We start from the raw sequence: 18,121 nt of genomic DNA on the forward strand, positions 1-18,121 counted from the left end.
ACAAGTGTTTTTTAAAAAAATGAGCACAAGGTTCATCCCGTCCATCTCATTTTTTTTCCCTTGCTTCAGCCTTGCTGAATCCTTTACTGTAATTCAGTTGTGTTAAGCATGCTCCTGGATCCTCATAAAGGATCTCAAAGCCACAAAGCCACTCTCTCTGCCTAATATGCTTTCGCTCCAGATATTTGAATGCCTTTCTTCTTCATGACTTCAGATCACTGTCCAGATGTCACCACCTTAGAGAGGACTTCCTTTGACCATCATGCCATCTCACGCTATCCCCTTACCCGGCTTCCCGATCCTTCACCGCACTTATCACTTCCTGACATTATCTGATGTGTTGTTTGTCTCCAACATTAGAATGTAATCCCCACAGGTCAAGGACTTTTTATTTACTACTGTATCCCTGACACCTAGAGCACTGTCTGGCACATGGTAGATGCTCGACGAATATGGGTTACATGGCTTTCTGTCACGAAGATTTAACAAAGAATGTTTCCACATACAGTTGTCTCTGTGACTGTTAAAAACATAGTTACTTTAATGTTCCTTTTTAAATTGCTCTATCACCTGGAATTCCTTGGCTGTGGATTTGCCCATTTGTTGCATCTCCAGGGTCTGAGTTTTAGATTTCCCTACCATGATTAAATACTGTTATTCATCTGCAACAGCTTTTACCTTGTTTTATTGACTTGAAATTGCCACACAGTTGGGTGCAAGTTCAAGTCCAGATTGCATACCAGCACACAGCACAGGATTAGAGGTCTGATTTCCCACAGGTGTTTGCACCTTCAGTCCAGGTGAGACTCTGCCCAGGCAAAGTCCTTAGGTCTGTGGCTGAGGTTTCCAGACACTCCGTTTCCAACTTCTAGCCTTATCAAAGAGCCCAGGTCTTGTACAGTAAGCACACAGGGACTGGCCTCCCCTCTCAGCCCCTGACACACTCTGACCTCTTGGCATCAATGCCCACTGCTCTGACTTGGAATCTTCACATCACTTCTGGCACCTGGAAATTTTTCTTTCTTGGTTTCTGCTTTGCTATGTATTAAAAACAAAACAAACTTCTGTTATATATTACCCTGTATTTATTTGTCTTTGAGTAAGGATAGCTTCCCACATCAGGCAGCCATATTGGCTGGTGGTACATATGGAAATTACTTGTTTTAGCGTTTTTAAAGCAATATTCCTGAAAGTGTTGATGCTCCTAAATATCCAAGGGTATTTACACCTGGGCCCTCCATAGATGAGCAGTGATAGAAATTTAGATTCTTTATATTCCAGGACTCTAGACACTCTAATGTGTTTTTTTTTTTTTTTTATTGATGTTTTAATGGTTTCTAACATTGTGAAATTTTGGGTTGTACATTTTTGTTTGTCCATCACCATATATATGACTCCCTTCACCCCTTGTGCCCACCCCTCACCCCCCACCCCCCACCCCCACCCCCACTGCCCCTGGTAACCACAGTCCAGTTTTCTCTGTCCATGTGTTGGTTTATATTCCACATATGAGTGAGATCATACAGTAGACACTCTAATGTTTTAAAGGAAACGTTAGACATTTATGAATAAATTCTGTTAAACAGTCACCTCATCATCCATTCTATTCTTTTCTAAAGTTTCTTCTTAGAATTGCATGTTTTGTTTTCTTTTTAGCCTTTTAAGAGAATTTTGTCAAAGGGAAAGTAATTACGAGCATGACTTTCAGTTAACTATCTAGAAACCATTGTTTTTGCCAAGTTTTACTTCCTTTAATCCATTCATCAGCCGGTATTGTCTGAGCACTAAGTGTACTCCCAGGATGTGTCTGCCAGGTGCTGCGGGCTGACTTCATTATTATCAACACTAATTATTATCTTTTTCTAAGACATATTTTTATCTCACTTTCAAGTTGAAATGCACAGACTTTAAGTATACAGTGTGTTATGGTTGGGCAAATCTAGATGTACAACATTTCTCTCACTTCGGAAAGTTCCCTTATCCTATTTTATGCCTTTTATTTTAAACTTTGTTTTTTCCCTACCAGATATTAAGACACCTGAGCTGAAATTTGGAAAGTCTCCTACGAAGCTTAGTACTTCGCATTCGTATGATTTCCTGGATTCTACAGACAGAAACTACTTTGTGGAATTATGGGCCAAACTTTCAGCCAAAAAAACACCAGTGGTAAGGAGGGACAGAAGGGCAAAGCTACAAATGAGCATTACAGTGTCAGACAAAAAGGGGATTTAATATTTTGAGGTTAATAAGTTTCCCCAAAACTATTCTCTTGCTAGTGTCAGCTGAAGACGAATTTTTTTTGCCTCTTTTTACACCTCTAAGAATAGTCATAGGTTCTAAAAATAGAATATTCAGTGTAGATTTTGTGAGTACTTTTTCCCGAGACTCCTAGTCAAAACTCTTGACACTCAACTCTTTATTTAGCAAGAATAGAAAAGCACTACAATAGAATTAATGCTGTAAAATATGTATTTCAGGGGAAAACTTACTTTGTTTTGGGACATAATTTTAAATTCTTGTACTGAGCCTTCAGTGAGGCCACTCAAAGAGTCCAGGTGTTATAACTTAACACTATTTAACCAATCATGTAACTTAGTGCCAACTCGGTTCTCTGAGAACTCGGAGTAATCAGTATGGGCAGGAGTATTGAATTCAGAATTGGCACTACCTTCAAATTAGATTGTGTTCATTTTCCATTTGTAATACTTTTTATGTGGTTCTGGGAGTATGAAGAGACCTAAATCATTGCAATTACAGTTGCCACAAAAGCGACAGAACTTCTGTTTCAGGTGTTAACTCCTTGGTTGTATTTCCTTAAGGCTAGCCAGTTCTAAGCAAATAATCAGATCACCTTCTAAAGTCAGAACCATCAGCAGTGGTCAGAAGAATCAGGCTGGTTACTTCCAACAAAAAGTCTCAGGCCGTGGTATATACAACAGATTCACTCTTTAGAAATTAGTGCAAATATAATACTAAATTGCTGCTGTTATAGATATGGGGTGAATTTGCCTAAGATTATTTTTAGTGCCTCATTTTCTTTTAAAGATTATGAATTCAATGCTATTTTGAAATTTTAAGTATTTATACAATTTTAGGACATTTCATAGGTTATTAACATTTTGCATAGCTATTATAATGCTGCAAAATAAACAATGTACCTGTTTAAGATCATCACAACAGAAGCTTGAGTGAGATGGTATGACGTTATGTTAGAAAACATAGTGCAACCCATAGGAGAAGATGTTATTTTCCTCATTTTACTTTCTCAACATAAATTTCTGTGTATTTTTGGAACTTTTTAGTGAATTGAAGAAAATAATTGCAACTTCCTCTGTCAAAAATCTGTATCTTAAATTGTCCAAAAAAAAAAAAAGTAGAAATTTTTCTGCTTTTCTGTAGATTTGGTGTGTTTATATTTACCTTTGGAAACTATCAAGACAGCCATTTGACAGTGATGGACAGAGTAGAAATTCCCATTGTCAATGCTTTTTTGATTCTGTTTCTCTGGAGCACTCTTCGTGCTTATATTGAAGACTGCATTCTTCCTCTCCACTCAAACGTACCCCAAACTCACTGTGTACATGAGGTCTTTCAGTCTAATCTCTCTATTCTAATATTCCACTCTTTCCTGGTGCATAGTTTATAGCTATATGTATGTCAAGGTGTGGTTACAAAATAATGAGGCTGGTTTTTTGAGTATCTTACGGAAACCAGTCTTATTCCTTGGTAGTCACATATACACATGTCATAACTAGTTGGCTAAGTGTATATTTATGTGTGTGTTTGGTTCTGTGTGTATTTCTAGTCTATACTTGCTTCTATCTACATTTAGTTATTGGCTCCTTGACTTAAGAGGAAATGCACTGACTTGGAGTTCATGGGACAGTCTTGCTACCTACTGGATGGTATTACAAAAGTCACTTATCTGCTATGACATATCATTTCCTCTTCTATAAAGTGGAGCTAATAATACCTACCTTACAAAGTTATTGTATCAAATGCATATGAAATTTCTTTATAAATTATTGACCACAAAACAAATGTTAGTTGTTGTTAAGATGATAATGGTTGGCAGGGAAGGGAGAAGGGGTTCAGGCCCTCAGCTGTACTTCTTTATGTTCAAGAACAGCAGCTCTCCTTTGGAGGATCATCAACATCCTGTTAACATTAAGAACCTTCAGATTTATGAAAAGTAATTTCTACTTCTACTTCCAATAAAGGCAGACTTGGCAATTTGGACTAGCCTTCTTACTGAGTATAACTAGAAGACCTGGACCAAAAAAACCCCCAAACCTACCTGAAGGTATTAGAAAGCAAACAGAAGAGTGGAAAATTATCTGGCCAGGAATTAGGGAGGGAGGATGATCCTGAGAGGTGAGCTGGGTAACAGAGACCACTTTTCCCTGTTGACCTTTGCCAATTGAGATTGGCATGGTTGAGGGGCTGACTTGGTGCTTTTGACAGTATTGTGGGACTAAGACAATAGCATTGAAGTCTGAGGTCCACCAAGGAGGAAGCCCTGAGGAACCATACTTGCTTTGGGTTAATACTTGAAGGGCTGCAACTTTGAACAAAGGTGAACAAAAAGTATTCAGGACTTCATAGGAACTGCAGTTAAAGGTTACATACTCGCATCCTTGGAATTACATTGAAAAGATCCCAGATTTCTAGTGTCCTTAGGTCCCTGACAGAAAAAAATTTCTATAGATATTTTTGGAAATACAATGTCTAGTGCACATTAAAAAATAACCAGGTACACAAGGAGATGGGAAACATGAACTAAAGGTAACAGACTCAACAGGTAATAGAAGTCGGCCTACAGGGCCTTCAGATTTTGGCAGTATCAAACACACATTTTCAAACCTCCAAGTATTGATGTTATCAAATCCAAACTTTAAAATAATGGTGCTTACAATTTCCAAGATGCAAAACAAAATTGGAAATTTCAGCAAAAAAAAAAAAAAAGATAATTAAAAAATAAATGGAAATTATAAAACCTGGGGGAAAAAACAGTAACTGAAATTAATATCCAATTAGACACAGCTTAAGAGAGAATTAGTGGACTAGAAAATTGGTAAGAAAAATAGATTGTAGACAAAAAGATGGAAAATACAATGAAAGGGTAAGAGATATAAAGCAAACAATGAGAAGATTTAACATGTGTTTTTGAATCCTAAAAGGGCAGGAGAGAAAAAACATAAGATTTGAAGAGATAATGGATGAAACTTTACAATCCTGACAAAAGTCATCAAGCCACGAAATCTTGAGAACCCAATTTAGACACACACAGTTTTAAAATTATATTGTACTCAAAATCAAGACAAAAAAAAAAAAATCCAAAGATCAGTCAGAGATGAAAAATATACTTTCAAAGGAGTAACAATTAGGCTGATAGATGACTTTCCAAAAGAAATGATGGAAGCAAGAAGACAAAAGAATATCTTTAAAGCAATAAAAGAAAATTATTACCAACATATAATTTTGGTTCCAGTGAAAATATCCTTCAGAAATGAAGATAAAGATATTTCCAGACAAAAGAACAGACAACTTGTCACAGAAAATCTACATGAAAGGAAACACTAGAGAATTTTCTTTAGGCAGAATGAAAATTATCTAAGACATAAGGTCAGACATAGAAGAAAGAATGAAGAGCAAGAGAAAGGGTAAATATGTGAATACATCAAAAGGTATATTGACTCTATAGAACAATAATGACTTTTCCTTAAATATACATAGAATTAAAGTATATAAAATTAAAATATACAACAATTATAATGTCAAGAAGGGTATAAAGAAAGATAAAGTGTTCTAAAATTCTTACATCTGAAATCCAGGAAGAGGGTAAATATAATAATTAATATCAGACTTTCAGACTTTGATGATTCAAGGACATGTAATTTAATCTCTAGGATGACACTAAAAGATGATTTTTGTTTTGGTGAGGAAGATCAGCCCTGAGCTAACATCCATGCCCATCTCCCTCTATTTTGTATGTGGGATGCTGCCACAGCTTGGCTTGATGAGCAGTGCCTAGGTCCGCGCCTGAGATCTGAACCTGTGAACCCTGGGCCGCTGAAGTGGAGCACATGGACTTAACCATCACGCCACTGGGCCGGCCCCTAAAAAATGATTTTTTAAAATGTGTAGATTTAATATCCATACCTAGAAAGATGTAAAACATATTATTTAGAAAAATCAAAGACTTAAATAAGTGGAGAAATAGACCACATTCATAAATTGCAAGACTCAATATGTGTACAAATGTCAGCTCTCCCCAAATAGATCTATAGATTCAGCACAATCCAGTCAAAATCTCCATAAATTTTTTTGTGGAAATTGATAAGTGGATTTTAATATCTATATGGAAATGCTAGTATTGGCACAAAAATAGGTTAACAGACCAAATAAGAGCCTCCAAACAGACTCAAGCACATATGGAAAGTTGATTTATGAAGAGGAGTGGCACTGCTGAGCAGTATGAAATAATAATTCTAGAAGACAATCTGAGAACACTTTCAGACTTTGAAGTGGGGGGAAGATTTCTTAAATGTAATACAAAAATCACTAATTACAAAGGAAAAATTTGAAACATTGAGGTACATTAAACCTAAGAACTTCTGTTAATAAAAAAACAGCAGTAAAGAGGAAAAAAGGCAAACCACAGAGAAGGAGAAGATATTTACAATTAAGTATAACTGAAAAAGTGTTCGTATCCAGAATAAAGAACTTCTACAAATTATTAAGGAAAAAACCAGATAATTTATGGAAAAATCACTTCACAAAAGATAATATCTAGATGGCCAATAATCATTTGAAGAAATATTCAACCTCACTATCAGGAAAATGCAAATTATAACCACAATGGGATACCACTATACATAAACTAAAAGTACTAAAATTATGATCTGACTTAAGATGTGAAGCAATGGGAATTCTTATAAGACAACTGGTGGGAGATTCAATTCATACACTTTAGAAAATAGTTGGGCATTATTTACTAAACTGAACAGACACATACCCTGTGCTTCAGCAGTGGTATTCCTAAGTATATACCCAACAGAAACGTGTGACCGTGGGCACCAAAAAATATGTACAAGAGTGTTCGTAGTAGCATTGTTCATAGTGGTCCTAAACTGGAAACACAAATGTCCATCAGCAGTAGAATGGCCAGATAAAATTTTGAATTTTTATAGAATAAAATATGTGTGGTAACGAAAATGAACTTTGCTCCATGGATGTATCTCACAAACATGCTGTTGAACCAAAGAGTTCTTGACTCAAAGAATACATACTATATGGTTCCATTAATATATAATTTAAAAACAGGCAATACTAAACCATAATATTTAGGGATGCAAGTTTAGGTGATAAAACTATAAAGAAGAAGTGGTTACTATAAAAGTCAAGAGAGTGCTTATCCCTGGGGGGATGGGGGTGGAGGAAGAAAGTGATAAAAGGATCTCAAGGGACTTGAGGGATGCTGGCAGTTGTGGGGTGCAGGAGGGCACCTGGTGTAGTAGAACGAGTGTTGTGTGTCTGTTCATTCGCTGTACAAGCCTCAGTGAGTTACTTAACCACTCAGATTGGGTAGGATTTCCTACAGGCTGCAGCTTGAAAAATCAAGGGCAATCTGTAAGGTGGGGGGTCCAAGGGCAATGCTGAAGCCAAAGTCAGACAAAGGTCCAACTAGACGATCAATCTGAAGAATTTGAAGCGAGTGAGGAATCCACATTATAGCAATAGAAAAGATTAGGGTGGGAATTGTTAAGGGCTGAGACCCAGTATACTATCCCACTGAGAAAAGTGAAATAATGAGCTACGAGAAGTGTGGCCCTGTGTGAAAGGAGTAGCGTCCATGGTCTGTGTGATAGTTTATTGCGGGATGAGTTCATTACGTCTTTGCTAGTTTAGCAAGCCTAGAACCTTTGCTCTCATGGCCATCCTCTCCATGCCCATAAGCAAAAGGCTTCCCTTCCCTTCCCTTCCTTTCCCTTCTCTTGGTCTTCCCCTCTCCCTTCCCCTTCCTTTCCTCTCGCTTGTTCACCTATCTATCTGTCCTGTGTTTGTTGAATTCCAACCACGTATGTAGGATCTGGATTTGCTTTTCAGTGTAGAGCAGATATTTGCTGACCAGAGCCTGTTCTAGACACTAGAACAAGGTGGACCTGGTTCCTGCCCTTATGGAAGGTATGGTAAGTAGTGACCCCCTCTCGCCCCCTCTCGCCTCCTCTCATTGGTGGGGTGAGGTCAGGAATCTCTAGGTTCTGCTACTGCCTTCTTTCTCTGAGTAGAAGATGGGCTCACGGAGCATGGACATCCTCAGTATCCTGACTCCTAACATACCGGCAGCTGTTGTTGGTTTCTCATCTCTAAGGTCACTGGGGATTTACTCTAGGACGCAACCGACTTGTCTTTGTTAGGAAGAAGTGTCCAAGAGTATTATTCTTGGCTCTTCCAGTCTGAAAAAAATCAGCTAACATCACTTTTCTTGCTTGTGACTCCAATAGTTCAGCAATATAAAATATGACCATAATTTAATATGAATTTAAATAATTTAATAAACTATTCAATCTACTCATTTTCTCATTCCTCACTTATACAATCCTTTGTTGCTTTGTCTTCTCTCTTCCTATCTTAAATAGTCTTTACTTTTACGAATGACTCCCAAAGCACATTAATTTGAACGTCTCTAAAAGATTTTTAGAGAACTGTAAATATAGTTTTAATCAGCCTTCTTCATCACTTACAATTTCCTTTTTAGGTTTGAGTAATAAAAATGCACAGCTTTTTTCTTACTGCTGCAAAACGTATATAACAAACACTATCCAGTGAGAGGTTTTATTTATACAGTAAAAATGTTGTTGTATAAATTAGATAAAACAACTGTAATAAAACAATAAAAACAACTGTGCCATTGGTTATAGAAATGTAAATTGCTGTGTTTCACTTGTCAGATATCGCTGTATCACCCAACCCCCTTTTGCGTGGCTGGTTCTCTGGAAAGCAGAAGGCTGCGCCGGCTTAGTGACGATGTTTCACTCTGGAATTGTTGTGACTAGATCTTGGCCTTCTGGAAGAAGCTTGATTTTCTAAACTTCAATAGTATCTATTTCTTCAACCAGCTCCTCTGACCTCTTTAAGGGGCACCCTTACTCCTGAAGCAGGCTAGGTCACTGAAAGCCAATTCTCCAGAAAAAAGTGCTGAATGACCAATTCATTGAAAGCCAGTCTAGCAAGTGTATGTGTGCAGCAGATAAGGCCAGTACAATCATAAAAAGTACCCAAATGTGTGAAAGCCGGGGAGAAAGTGGATCTGTGGTGACAAAATATCGGGCACCTACATTTGCCAAGCAACGTTTCCTTTCAATACTGTGAGGTAGGTCAGCTCAGGGAGCTTGTCCAAGATTACCCAGGTTAGAAGTGTCTATTTCGACTCCAAAAGAAAAGTGCTTTCTTCTACTCGGGTGCATTTTTTAGTGCATGTTGTTCAGCAGCATATTTATTAGCTAGAATAATACTATAAATAGATGCTTCTCTCATCTGCCGCCTGGTTACCATGCGGTACAGTTTGTGTTGGATCAGCAGTCTAAATGCTTTTTTTTCAAGATAATGAATTGATTTCCTATTATTCTCTGAAGGTGCCCAATTAATTTTTAAATATCATTTATGATCATTATGATCTTGATTTATGCATATTGAAGGGTATCCCCCCACTGCGTTTTTTATCCTTGTTGAAACTCGAATTATCCTACCTTTGGCCAATGAGGACCTCTTCAAGTTGGCTCCTGTGTCCTTTTAATGTGACCCATATGGGCTTCGATAGCCATCTTACTATCTGGTATGACAAGATATTGAATGCTCTTTTGTTCATTACCTGTCCCAGACCTGGAATCAATCTTTTCTCCAAGAAACCTTGGTTTCTTTAAGTGGAAGATGGTAGTACAAGAACACTTTGTGGTTGTTAGGAATGCTCATTGCTGTTGGGGGTCATTATTTCTAGGCCTTTTCTGTGGTTAGATAAAATATTTCATGATGCATTAATATTTCCAATTCAGATTCACGACTGCAGGATTTTTACTTAACTTCTGTATTACATATTTTTCTTTCTTCCACACTGAGAATGCTGATCCTCAAAGACGTAGATCATAGAATTATAATATCTCATTAAATTTCTCATCTGTTTTATTCACATAAAACACAGAAGCATCTCAGGGTAACAGTACTAATACTACAGCACCCATTATAAAAACTGAGAACAGTTAAAAAGTTTTTTTGCAGATATTCTCCCCTCATTATTTATGGTTGTGTTATAGCTACACTATCAAAGCATGTAGTCATTATATACTCTCTCCCTTTAACTCTCATTTTGTCTTAGTTCTCAAATATGTACATACCTAGTACTCATCATTAGACCTCAGGTCCATGTCTCTCTAGTTGCTTTGTTGTCTAAGCTTATTCTCTACTAGAGACAGAAAGGGCTATGGGAACAATATCTCCTGAATCCTTGCCTGTTAATAACAGGCTGTTATACTTTGTGCTTGGATTGTAGTTTTTATCAACTATCCTGTTTCCTCATTTTGGATTACTTTGTCCAGGACTCTTATTGTTTCTATGTTGGATCTTCTTTGTTTATCTTATATATTTGTCATTTTCTCTTGAATCTTTTTACCTCTTTCTTCATTTCTTTTTGAGTTTAAAAATTTTTCTCCATTCACTGTCTATTTCTCTTAAGGCGTTATTTGTTGTGTTTATTCACTCTTCTTCTATTCCTTCTAGCTTAGTTTTTGTTTCTGAAGTGGTTTTTTCCCTTATATTTCTAACTCTTTCCTGAGTTCTGTCACCTCATTTATAAGTTTGTAAAATTATAATTTATTTGTTCCTTGATGTTTTGTGTCATTTTCTTAATGTCGTTTAATTTATTTTGAAACAGTAGATTACAGATTTTATCTGTTCTGTGAGCAAGCTTACATTGTCTGTAGAGGTGTTCCTCTGCTCCTTTTTCTCTTTTTTCTTATAATAACTTTGTATAGAATTTAACTAGAAAATTTCTTATTTTTATGGGAAATTAGTTTTCTCAAGTTTTTCGAAGGCAACATGCTTCCTTCAAATAGCGTTAACATAGACGGCAGCTTCCTTCCTGAGATTTCCTGGCTCTATTCCCTTCCTTCCTGAGATTTCCTGGCTCTCCATCTAGACTTTCTCTTTCCTTTGTCTCTGTTGATTCTGTCCTAATTAGTTTCTATCCCATTCCCATCAGCTTTTTCTTTAGTGTGGGGCCGTGTCTTAGAAGGGAGCCCCCGTGGGTCACTTTCAAGAATTCACAGTTGATTTAGCTCCTTCGGAACTTACTGTGGACCCCTTTTACTTACCCACCATTAGAGTGGGAACAACTCCGTCTGTGTTTCACTGTGTTTCCTAAATTGTCCTGCTTTGCTTCCCAGTAAATACTTTTGAGCTATTTTGGGGTTCTCCTGTTCTCAGGTGCTTTAGCCCCTCTGTTGCTTCCTTCAGCTTCCTCCTGCATAGCACTGATATCATGCAGTGGCTGTTAAGGCATCACCTGTATTTGGGGTTTTGAGGAGATACCTTGTCACCTAGTTTTGTTGTAAATGTTTTGATATATTTTTCATGTTGCTATTTAGTTGCTGTATCTATTTTTATGTGGGATTCTGGAAGATCCAAAAACTGTGCTTCCACTACCACTGTCATCTTCCCAATTGTGATGTAATTTAAATCAAGTGTCAATATAGGAAAGAAATGAGGATGGGATAAAGTGAAATCCCAATAGTAAATGTATTTACTAGTATAGAGTGATTTGAGGCAAAGTAATAAATTAACATGAGAGCGGGACAGCAGATTTGGTCAATATAAGTAATTTTATAGTACTATGAAGCAATTTAGATGTATTTATGGAGTTATTTAAACATATAGTTTTTAAATAGTGAAATTTAAATAGAGTTTGTTCCTTTCCTCCTTTCTTGTCCCGTTACAGACTCCCTCCTTCCCATGCAACAGATATTTTCTCCTCATCTTGCTTATGCAGAACCACAGAGCTAATGGTCAGGAAAACAGTAAAATGGTCTTGGCAGTCAAACATCCACCTGAGAGCCTGTGTTCAATGAATCCACATGTTAGCTCTCATGTGTCATGGTTTCTAATGAACAGTTGCAAAAGCTTCATCTAGAATTTCTCAAACTAGCAACAATTGACAGCTAATTCTAGTGCAGATTATAAAGAATGGTAAACATTATTCACTCTTTATATTATCCCCCCACATTTATGCTGTTGTACATTAAAGATATTTATTGAGCTCCTGCTTTGTGCTAAGGCGTGTGTGCTGTGTGCAGGGGATACAGGAGGGACCAAGGGACTTCTGGTGTCTGGGGTGTGACTTGTTTCCCAGAGAGCTCACTGCGCCCGTCTTGGCATCACCGCAGAGCAGAGCCACTCTTGCAGATAGGTTTTTCTAATGCAAAAATGTTTTTAGAATCATATCAACTTAATCCTTAAAAATCGATTTTTAAAAAATTCCCCCCAAAGATGTGCAAACACTTGAAAGTGTGTTAGTTCTCAAGGCTAGAACAAGTGGTTAGGCTGGAGTTGTGGTCTTACCACCACAGCTATGGTGTGGATCCTTCCCCTGGCATACTTGTTTCTTGTTATTTCCTATGCAATTTTAAATGAGTATCAACTTATAGAGGGGCCTGGTAATGACATTAAAATAAAAACAGTCAGGTTTATTTCAGGTTAAGTTACTGTGAGCAAAGATTAGTGTATTTTAAATGCACGTGCTGTTTAAATAAATGTTATTATAAATCCCTTTATAAATGATAGTTTTTTATGTAAAACAAATAAGCACTAGCTAATTTATCTTTTCAGTGAATTAGGAATTTTATATATTAGGTTTCCTTAAAGTGAGGAAATCCAGTACATGAACAGTTGCTAAACAGGTCATAATCTGTGTAAACACATGGTGTACTATTTATAAAACAGCATTTGCTATCTTGTTTTTTTTCTGCCATCTTTTTAAATCTCCTTTTGCCACCAGGTTATAAACCTTTTGAATGCAGAGACTTTTATGTTTTTATATCTGTATCAAATGCTTATTAATTATTTAGTGATGGCGACAGTGATGTTGGTGAAATATGGGAGAAAGACATCTCAATTTGTCCTGTTTCAGGATCATATCTAAACATTGTTGGATATAGTCAATCAGTTATTTGCTATGTGTGCTAAGATCTAGGGAGACTAAAAGACGATAATAATCTGTATGCTTAAGAGATAATCTCATTGAAAGATAAAAAATATAAACATGAAATAATAAAAAATTGCCACCTTATTATTTAGATGTCAAATAAAGTTTATATATTAAATTGCAGTCATCATAAAAATCTTTTGATTTGATTTATAAAGTTTTTTTTCTTCCCATTAAACAAATATCAATTGTTTTTTAGGCCTTTTTTTTTCCTTTTTCTTTCCACATATTTGGCAATCTCTAGTAAGAGAATGATTATGACTATTTTAATCATTAGACATCATTTTGACATCAATATAATTTTCTGATCATATTTCTTGCCTAGGAAAGAGAGTCTATGGTGAGACAGTATGAGACAGCCCGCAAGGCCCTAATGGGAAAGACACCTCCTCATCACACACTCCTATTTCAAAGGTAGTGATTTATCACATTTAGTTACACCTGGGCATCTTTAGATTGATTTTCTGGCATCCAGATATACCAAGTGAATCCTAAATCATCAACAGAAACAGGGACCTCTGTACTAAAATGCACCCAGTGATTCAGTAGTAAAACTAGTTCTAGAAGTTGTATTTCCCTTTCATTTGTGTATATTTTTTAAAGGCACAATATGCTCATAGCTACTACAAACTGAGGATTTTTTGCAGTCTTTGAAGACTGCAAAGAATGATAATTCTGGTGGTGTTTGAAGTTTAGTATAAGCCTTCACCGAGGCTGTTCATGACTGAAGGTTAATTATACCCTGTTGAAGCCTGTACTTGACTCTCATGAATCTCAAAACAATAGCAATTAATGCTTTTTGGGATCATTTGTTTAATGTCTCCTTTCCATTTTAATTGTAAATTCCATGAGGGTGGGGACCATTGTATCTTTATTAATTCATGAATTCTTAGTCCTTAATATGAAATATTTCACTTAGTCCCTTCTGCATAGTGAAAGCTTCATATAGTGGCTATAATAGTTATTCTCCTATTAATTATTACATATTTAGGCATTAAGATTCACTCAAAGTGAATTAACCAGGTCCCAGGATGTTTATGAAATGTTTGCATTTTAGTTTCTCATTAATGTTACAGGCTTCAGTATTCTGAATTCTCTTTTCCGTGCGACCTTTTAGAAAGTTTCAGTAATAAAGTGAAGTCCCTGTTTTCAGAAAGTTATTAAGAACGTTGACTAGACCTTAATTATTGCATTTTAAAAAGCTTTTTAGAATGCAATGATTCAAGCAAGCAGAATAAAAAAGCCATTTAAAATGTTTTCAATTTCAGATCTTTTTATTGTCTATAATTTTAAGCTATCTGTTGAAAATCTTTAACCCATGTAAATAAAATTAAGTTTTGTCTATTTGTCCACTATATATCAAAAAAAGTGTGATTAATTTTCTTTGCATTGGTAGGCTGTCTTTGGATAGTCTGATTCAAAAGACAGGCTGTGTGGTACATACAAAGTTCTATTGGGGGCTTGAGAGTGTGGAGGTCAGGAGAAAGGCGGTGTCCCCTAGAACAGCTAAAGCTGGGGCCTGGGTGATTTCTGACCAGCAGAGCAGCCATGCCTATTAAGACACTGTGGACAGAGACACTAAACATTTTTAAATATGAATGGGTTGAACTAGGGCAGGTAGACACTTTGAATTGCATATGTTTGTATGCAATTGGGCTGTTTTGCACACAACAACTCCCTTTAGCATGTCTGGGGTGAATAGCAGTAGGATTTATTGGCTAAAAATGGTTAATGATTCTCTCTGGTCACTCTGGGGAAACCGGCTAGTATAGATGAAAAAATAACATTTTATACTAGAGTTCATTTGAGAGTATCATATTAGAATTTTGAGAAATATTTTATTCTGGTATCATTTCAAAGCATTAGATTATAAAGAAAATTGGAAAATGTCTATTTCAATTTTTATAGCAGTTGATGTATTGCTGGATCTCACATAACAAATGGACTAGGGTTTACAATAGAATAGGTACTAATCAGTAGGAAGATAATTTGCCTATTTTAATGGCTTAATGGATAAGGAATATTCACAACAATACAAATTTGCTTAGTCTACAAATTAGAATGTAATAATGCCAGTGTCTAAGACAAGCTCTGAAGTGAATGTTTATGAATGGATACATTATATTATTCCAAATAGATTTTATTGGCATTTGCAGTTATGTAGAGTGTAATGGTCAGTATTTGGGTATTTCTTGTGTGTATGCTTGATACCATTACAAAATTCTTTGGATTTTTTTTCTTTTCCCAATTTCAGGGGTTCAGTACGAGCACCTATCATCAATGGTCTACATTATTTTACAGCTTTAGAACTACAGGAAAGTTTTGACCTATGTGAAGATAATTTTAAACCTGCTTTTGGACCATATTGTGAAAAGGGGTGAGTTGAGTTTTTTTGGATAGAACTGGTTATTTTCTGCTGGTTAATTAAGATCATGGCACTCATCCCTAGGCTTCAGAGAAATCCTAAAACTGGAAAGCAGGGCCCCACCTCCCACTGTGGGATTTAGAGGGAGTAGATCCTGGCCCTCTAGGGAGGCCACAGGGATATGAGCTAGGTTCATACAATTGGAAGCTTCTCTCTGGGACTTTGAATCTTAAGGGAGTGACACAAAGACACAGGGGCAGTTAGAGATCATTTAAGTCACCAGTGGTAGAAGAATCAAAAATCCATTGTGGAGTGCCAGCAATGATGATCTACCATTCTCTTCCTGTATTGTGACTTATCTGTGTTCTTGGCGCCTAGCTGACCTTAGTTCCTGCCCAGTTTTTAAGCCTGGTTCTCTAGTTTTCTGTTAAGTCTAGAAACTACCCAACAGCTTTTCAGTAACTCCCTTTTTTTTTTTTTTTTAAAAAGATTTTATTTATTTATTTATTTTCCCCCCAAAGCCCCAGTAGATAGTTGTATGTCATAGCTGCACATCCTTCTAGTTGCTGTATGTGGGATGCGGCCTCAGCATGGCCGGAGAAGCCGTGCGTCGGTGCGCACCCGGGATCTGAACCCCGGCCGCCAGTAGCGGAGTGCGCACACTTAACCGCTAAGCCACGGGACCGGCCCTCAGTAACTCCCTTTTTAATATTCAAATTGGCCAGAGTTGGTGTCTGTAATTTGCAATCAACATCTCTGATTAGTACAATGCTATATTTCAAAATGCTTATCTGCTGATGTCCAATATATAAAAGGCCATTTCAGGGTCCCAATGCTGAATATGTCAAAGTGTGATTCAAAACCTGAATATGTGTAAGTTGAGGAGCCCATATCGACCACAGCAGACCCTCCACCGCTGATTTTAGTGCTTGGCTTTTGCAGGCATTCTACTACATTCTGTTTCTACTTCAGCTGTGCCTCCCACTACAACTGACCATCTCTCTGTAGGTCTTGAATCCAAACTTCCCAAGCAAAGATCTGGCTGGTTTGGTCAATCACTATCTACTACAGAGTGCCACTCTTGGGTAGAGATCTCTAGCAGGGCCCTTGTAGGTAACAAGCTGGTCTATAGATTGGTTGCCCCTATGTCAAGTACTCATCCTTTATCCGATCATCTGTGGCCAGAGCGATGACAGAGAACCAAGTAAAGAACTCTTCAGCAGGGGTCTGTAGGTTTGACAGTCTCTCTGGAGTGTCTGAATGCATGGCAACGTAATAGACAAGAAATGTGACTGGAAGGAAGTACACTAAAACACTAACAGTGGCTATTCCTCTAGAATTATCAATTATTTTTATTTTCTTCTTGATCTTTTTTATGCAATTTTTAAATTGTACGCACAGGATATATATTTTTTATTTTTATATCCTTAAAAAATTACTAAAAATCCATGAGAATTTGATGACATATTCAATAAATGGGAAGAAATAGTCCTTTAGATACAGCTAAGCTTCTCATATCACTCTACATGTTAAAACAAATTTTAGATAAATTATCGTTAAACACAAATAAATGCCTATAATATAATAATAAGTATTAAATGTCAAATGCAAATGTATATCCAGCATAATGTAAATTTAAAAATATTCATATATATGTATAGAAAAAAAAAACCCAGAAAAGAAATACACCAAAATAATATCAGATACTATCTTCTGGTAATGGGATTTATGGCCAATTTTTATTTTTTTTTGGTTCTGCTCCATATTTTCAACAGTGAACATTTTATAATTTTTGAAGTATTAATATAACTTTAAAAAGTTATTTTACAAGTCCACGATAGCAAAGGGATATTTTATAGGGGTAATGTGTCATAATGAGAATGAGAATTTTAAAAATGAGTAATGTTTTCCTTCATTTCTGAGTTTTATTGTTGTAACACTTTGGGTTTCCGTTCATAAATTTGATGATGAAAAATAACTGTCCCCTCCAAATGGTTCACCCGAGTCTGCACATTTCACTAGATACTAGAGACTCTAGCATTATAATTAGTTAGTTAGCTTTCTGTGACAATGTTGAAACTGTGGATTTCTGAGGATTTATTCAAGCTCTAAATTTCTAGTACAGGAAGGTAGGTTGATGGGAAAACAGTGAAAAAGAGAATGTCTCAGTCAGTTCAGCCTCCTATAACAAATTACTGTAGACTGTGGGGCTTAACCAACAGACAATTATTTCTCACAGTTCTGGAGGCTGAGAGGTCTGAGATCAGGGTGCCAGCACAGTTGGGTTCTGATGACGGCCCTCTTCATGGTTTGCAGATGGCTGTCTTCTTGCTGTGTCCTCACATGGCAGAAAACAGAGGAAGCAAGCTGTCTTGTGTCTCTTCTTATAAGGGCACTAATCCTATTCAATTATTTCCCTAAGGTCCCACCTCCTTATATCATCACATTGGAGGTTAGGATTTCAACATATAAATTTTGGGGAGGGGACACAAACATTTAGT

General features: G+C 36.6%; 1 protein-coding gene across 2 annotated transcripts in view; it reads left to right on the forward strand.

Moving 5' to 3' along the window:
• Positions 1-18,121, forward strand: part of LRGUK (leucine rich repeats and guanylate kinase domain containing) — a 109,858-nt gene that overhangs the window by 76,771 nt on the left and 14,966 nt on the right. For both annotated transcript variants that reach the window (XM_087430902.1, XM_004430835.3), the window contains 3 exons: positions 2,027-2,166; positions 13,581-13,669; positions 15,510-15,632. In XM_087430902.1, the coding sequence (XP_087287028.1) occupies positions 2,027-2,166; positions 13,581-13,669; positions 15,510-15,632 (352 nt within the window). The remainder of the gene's footprint in view (positions 1-2,026; positions 2,167-13,580; positions 13,670-15,509; positions 15,633-18,121) is intronic.

This window comes from Ceratotherium simum, chromosome 1, assembly GCF_057802395.1.
Source record: "Ceratotherium simum simum isolate JZ-2026a chromosome 1, ASM5780239v1, whole genome shotgun sequence".
In the NCBI taxonomy this organism is placed as follows: domain Eukaryota; kingdom Metazoa; phylum Chordata; class Mammalia; order Perissodactyla; family Rhinocerotidae; genus Ceratotherium; species Ceratotherium simum.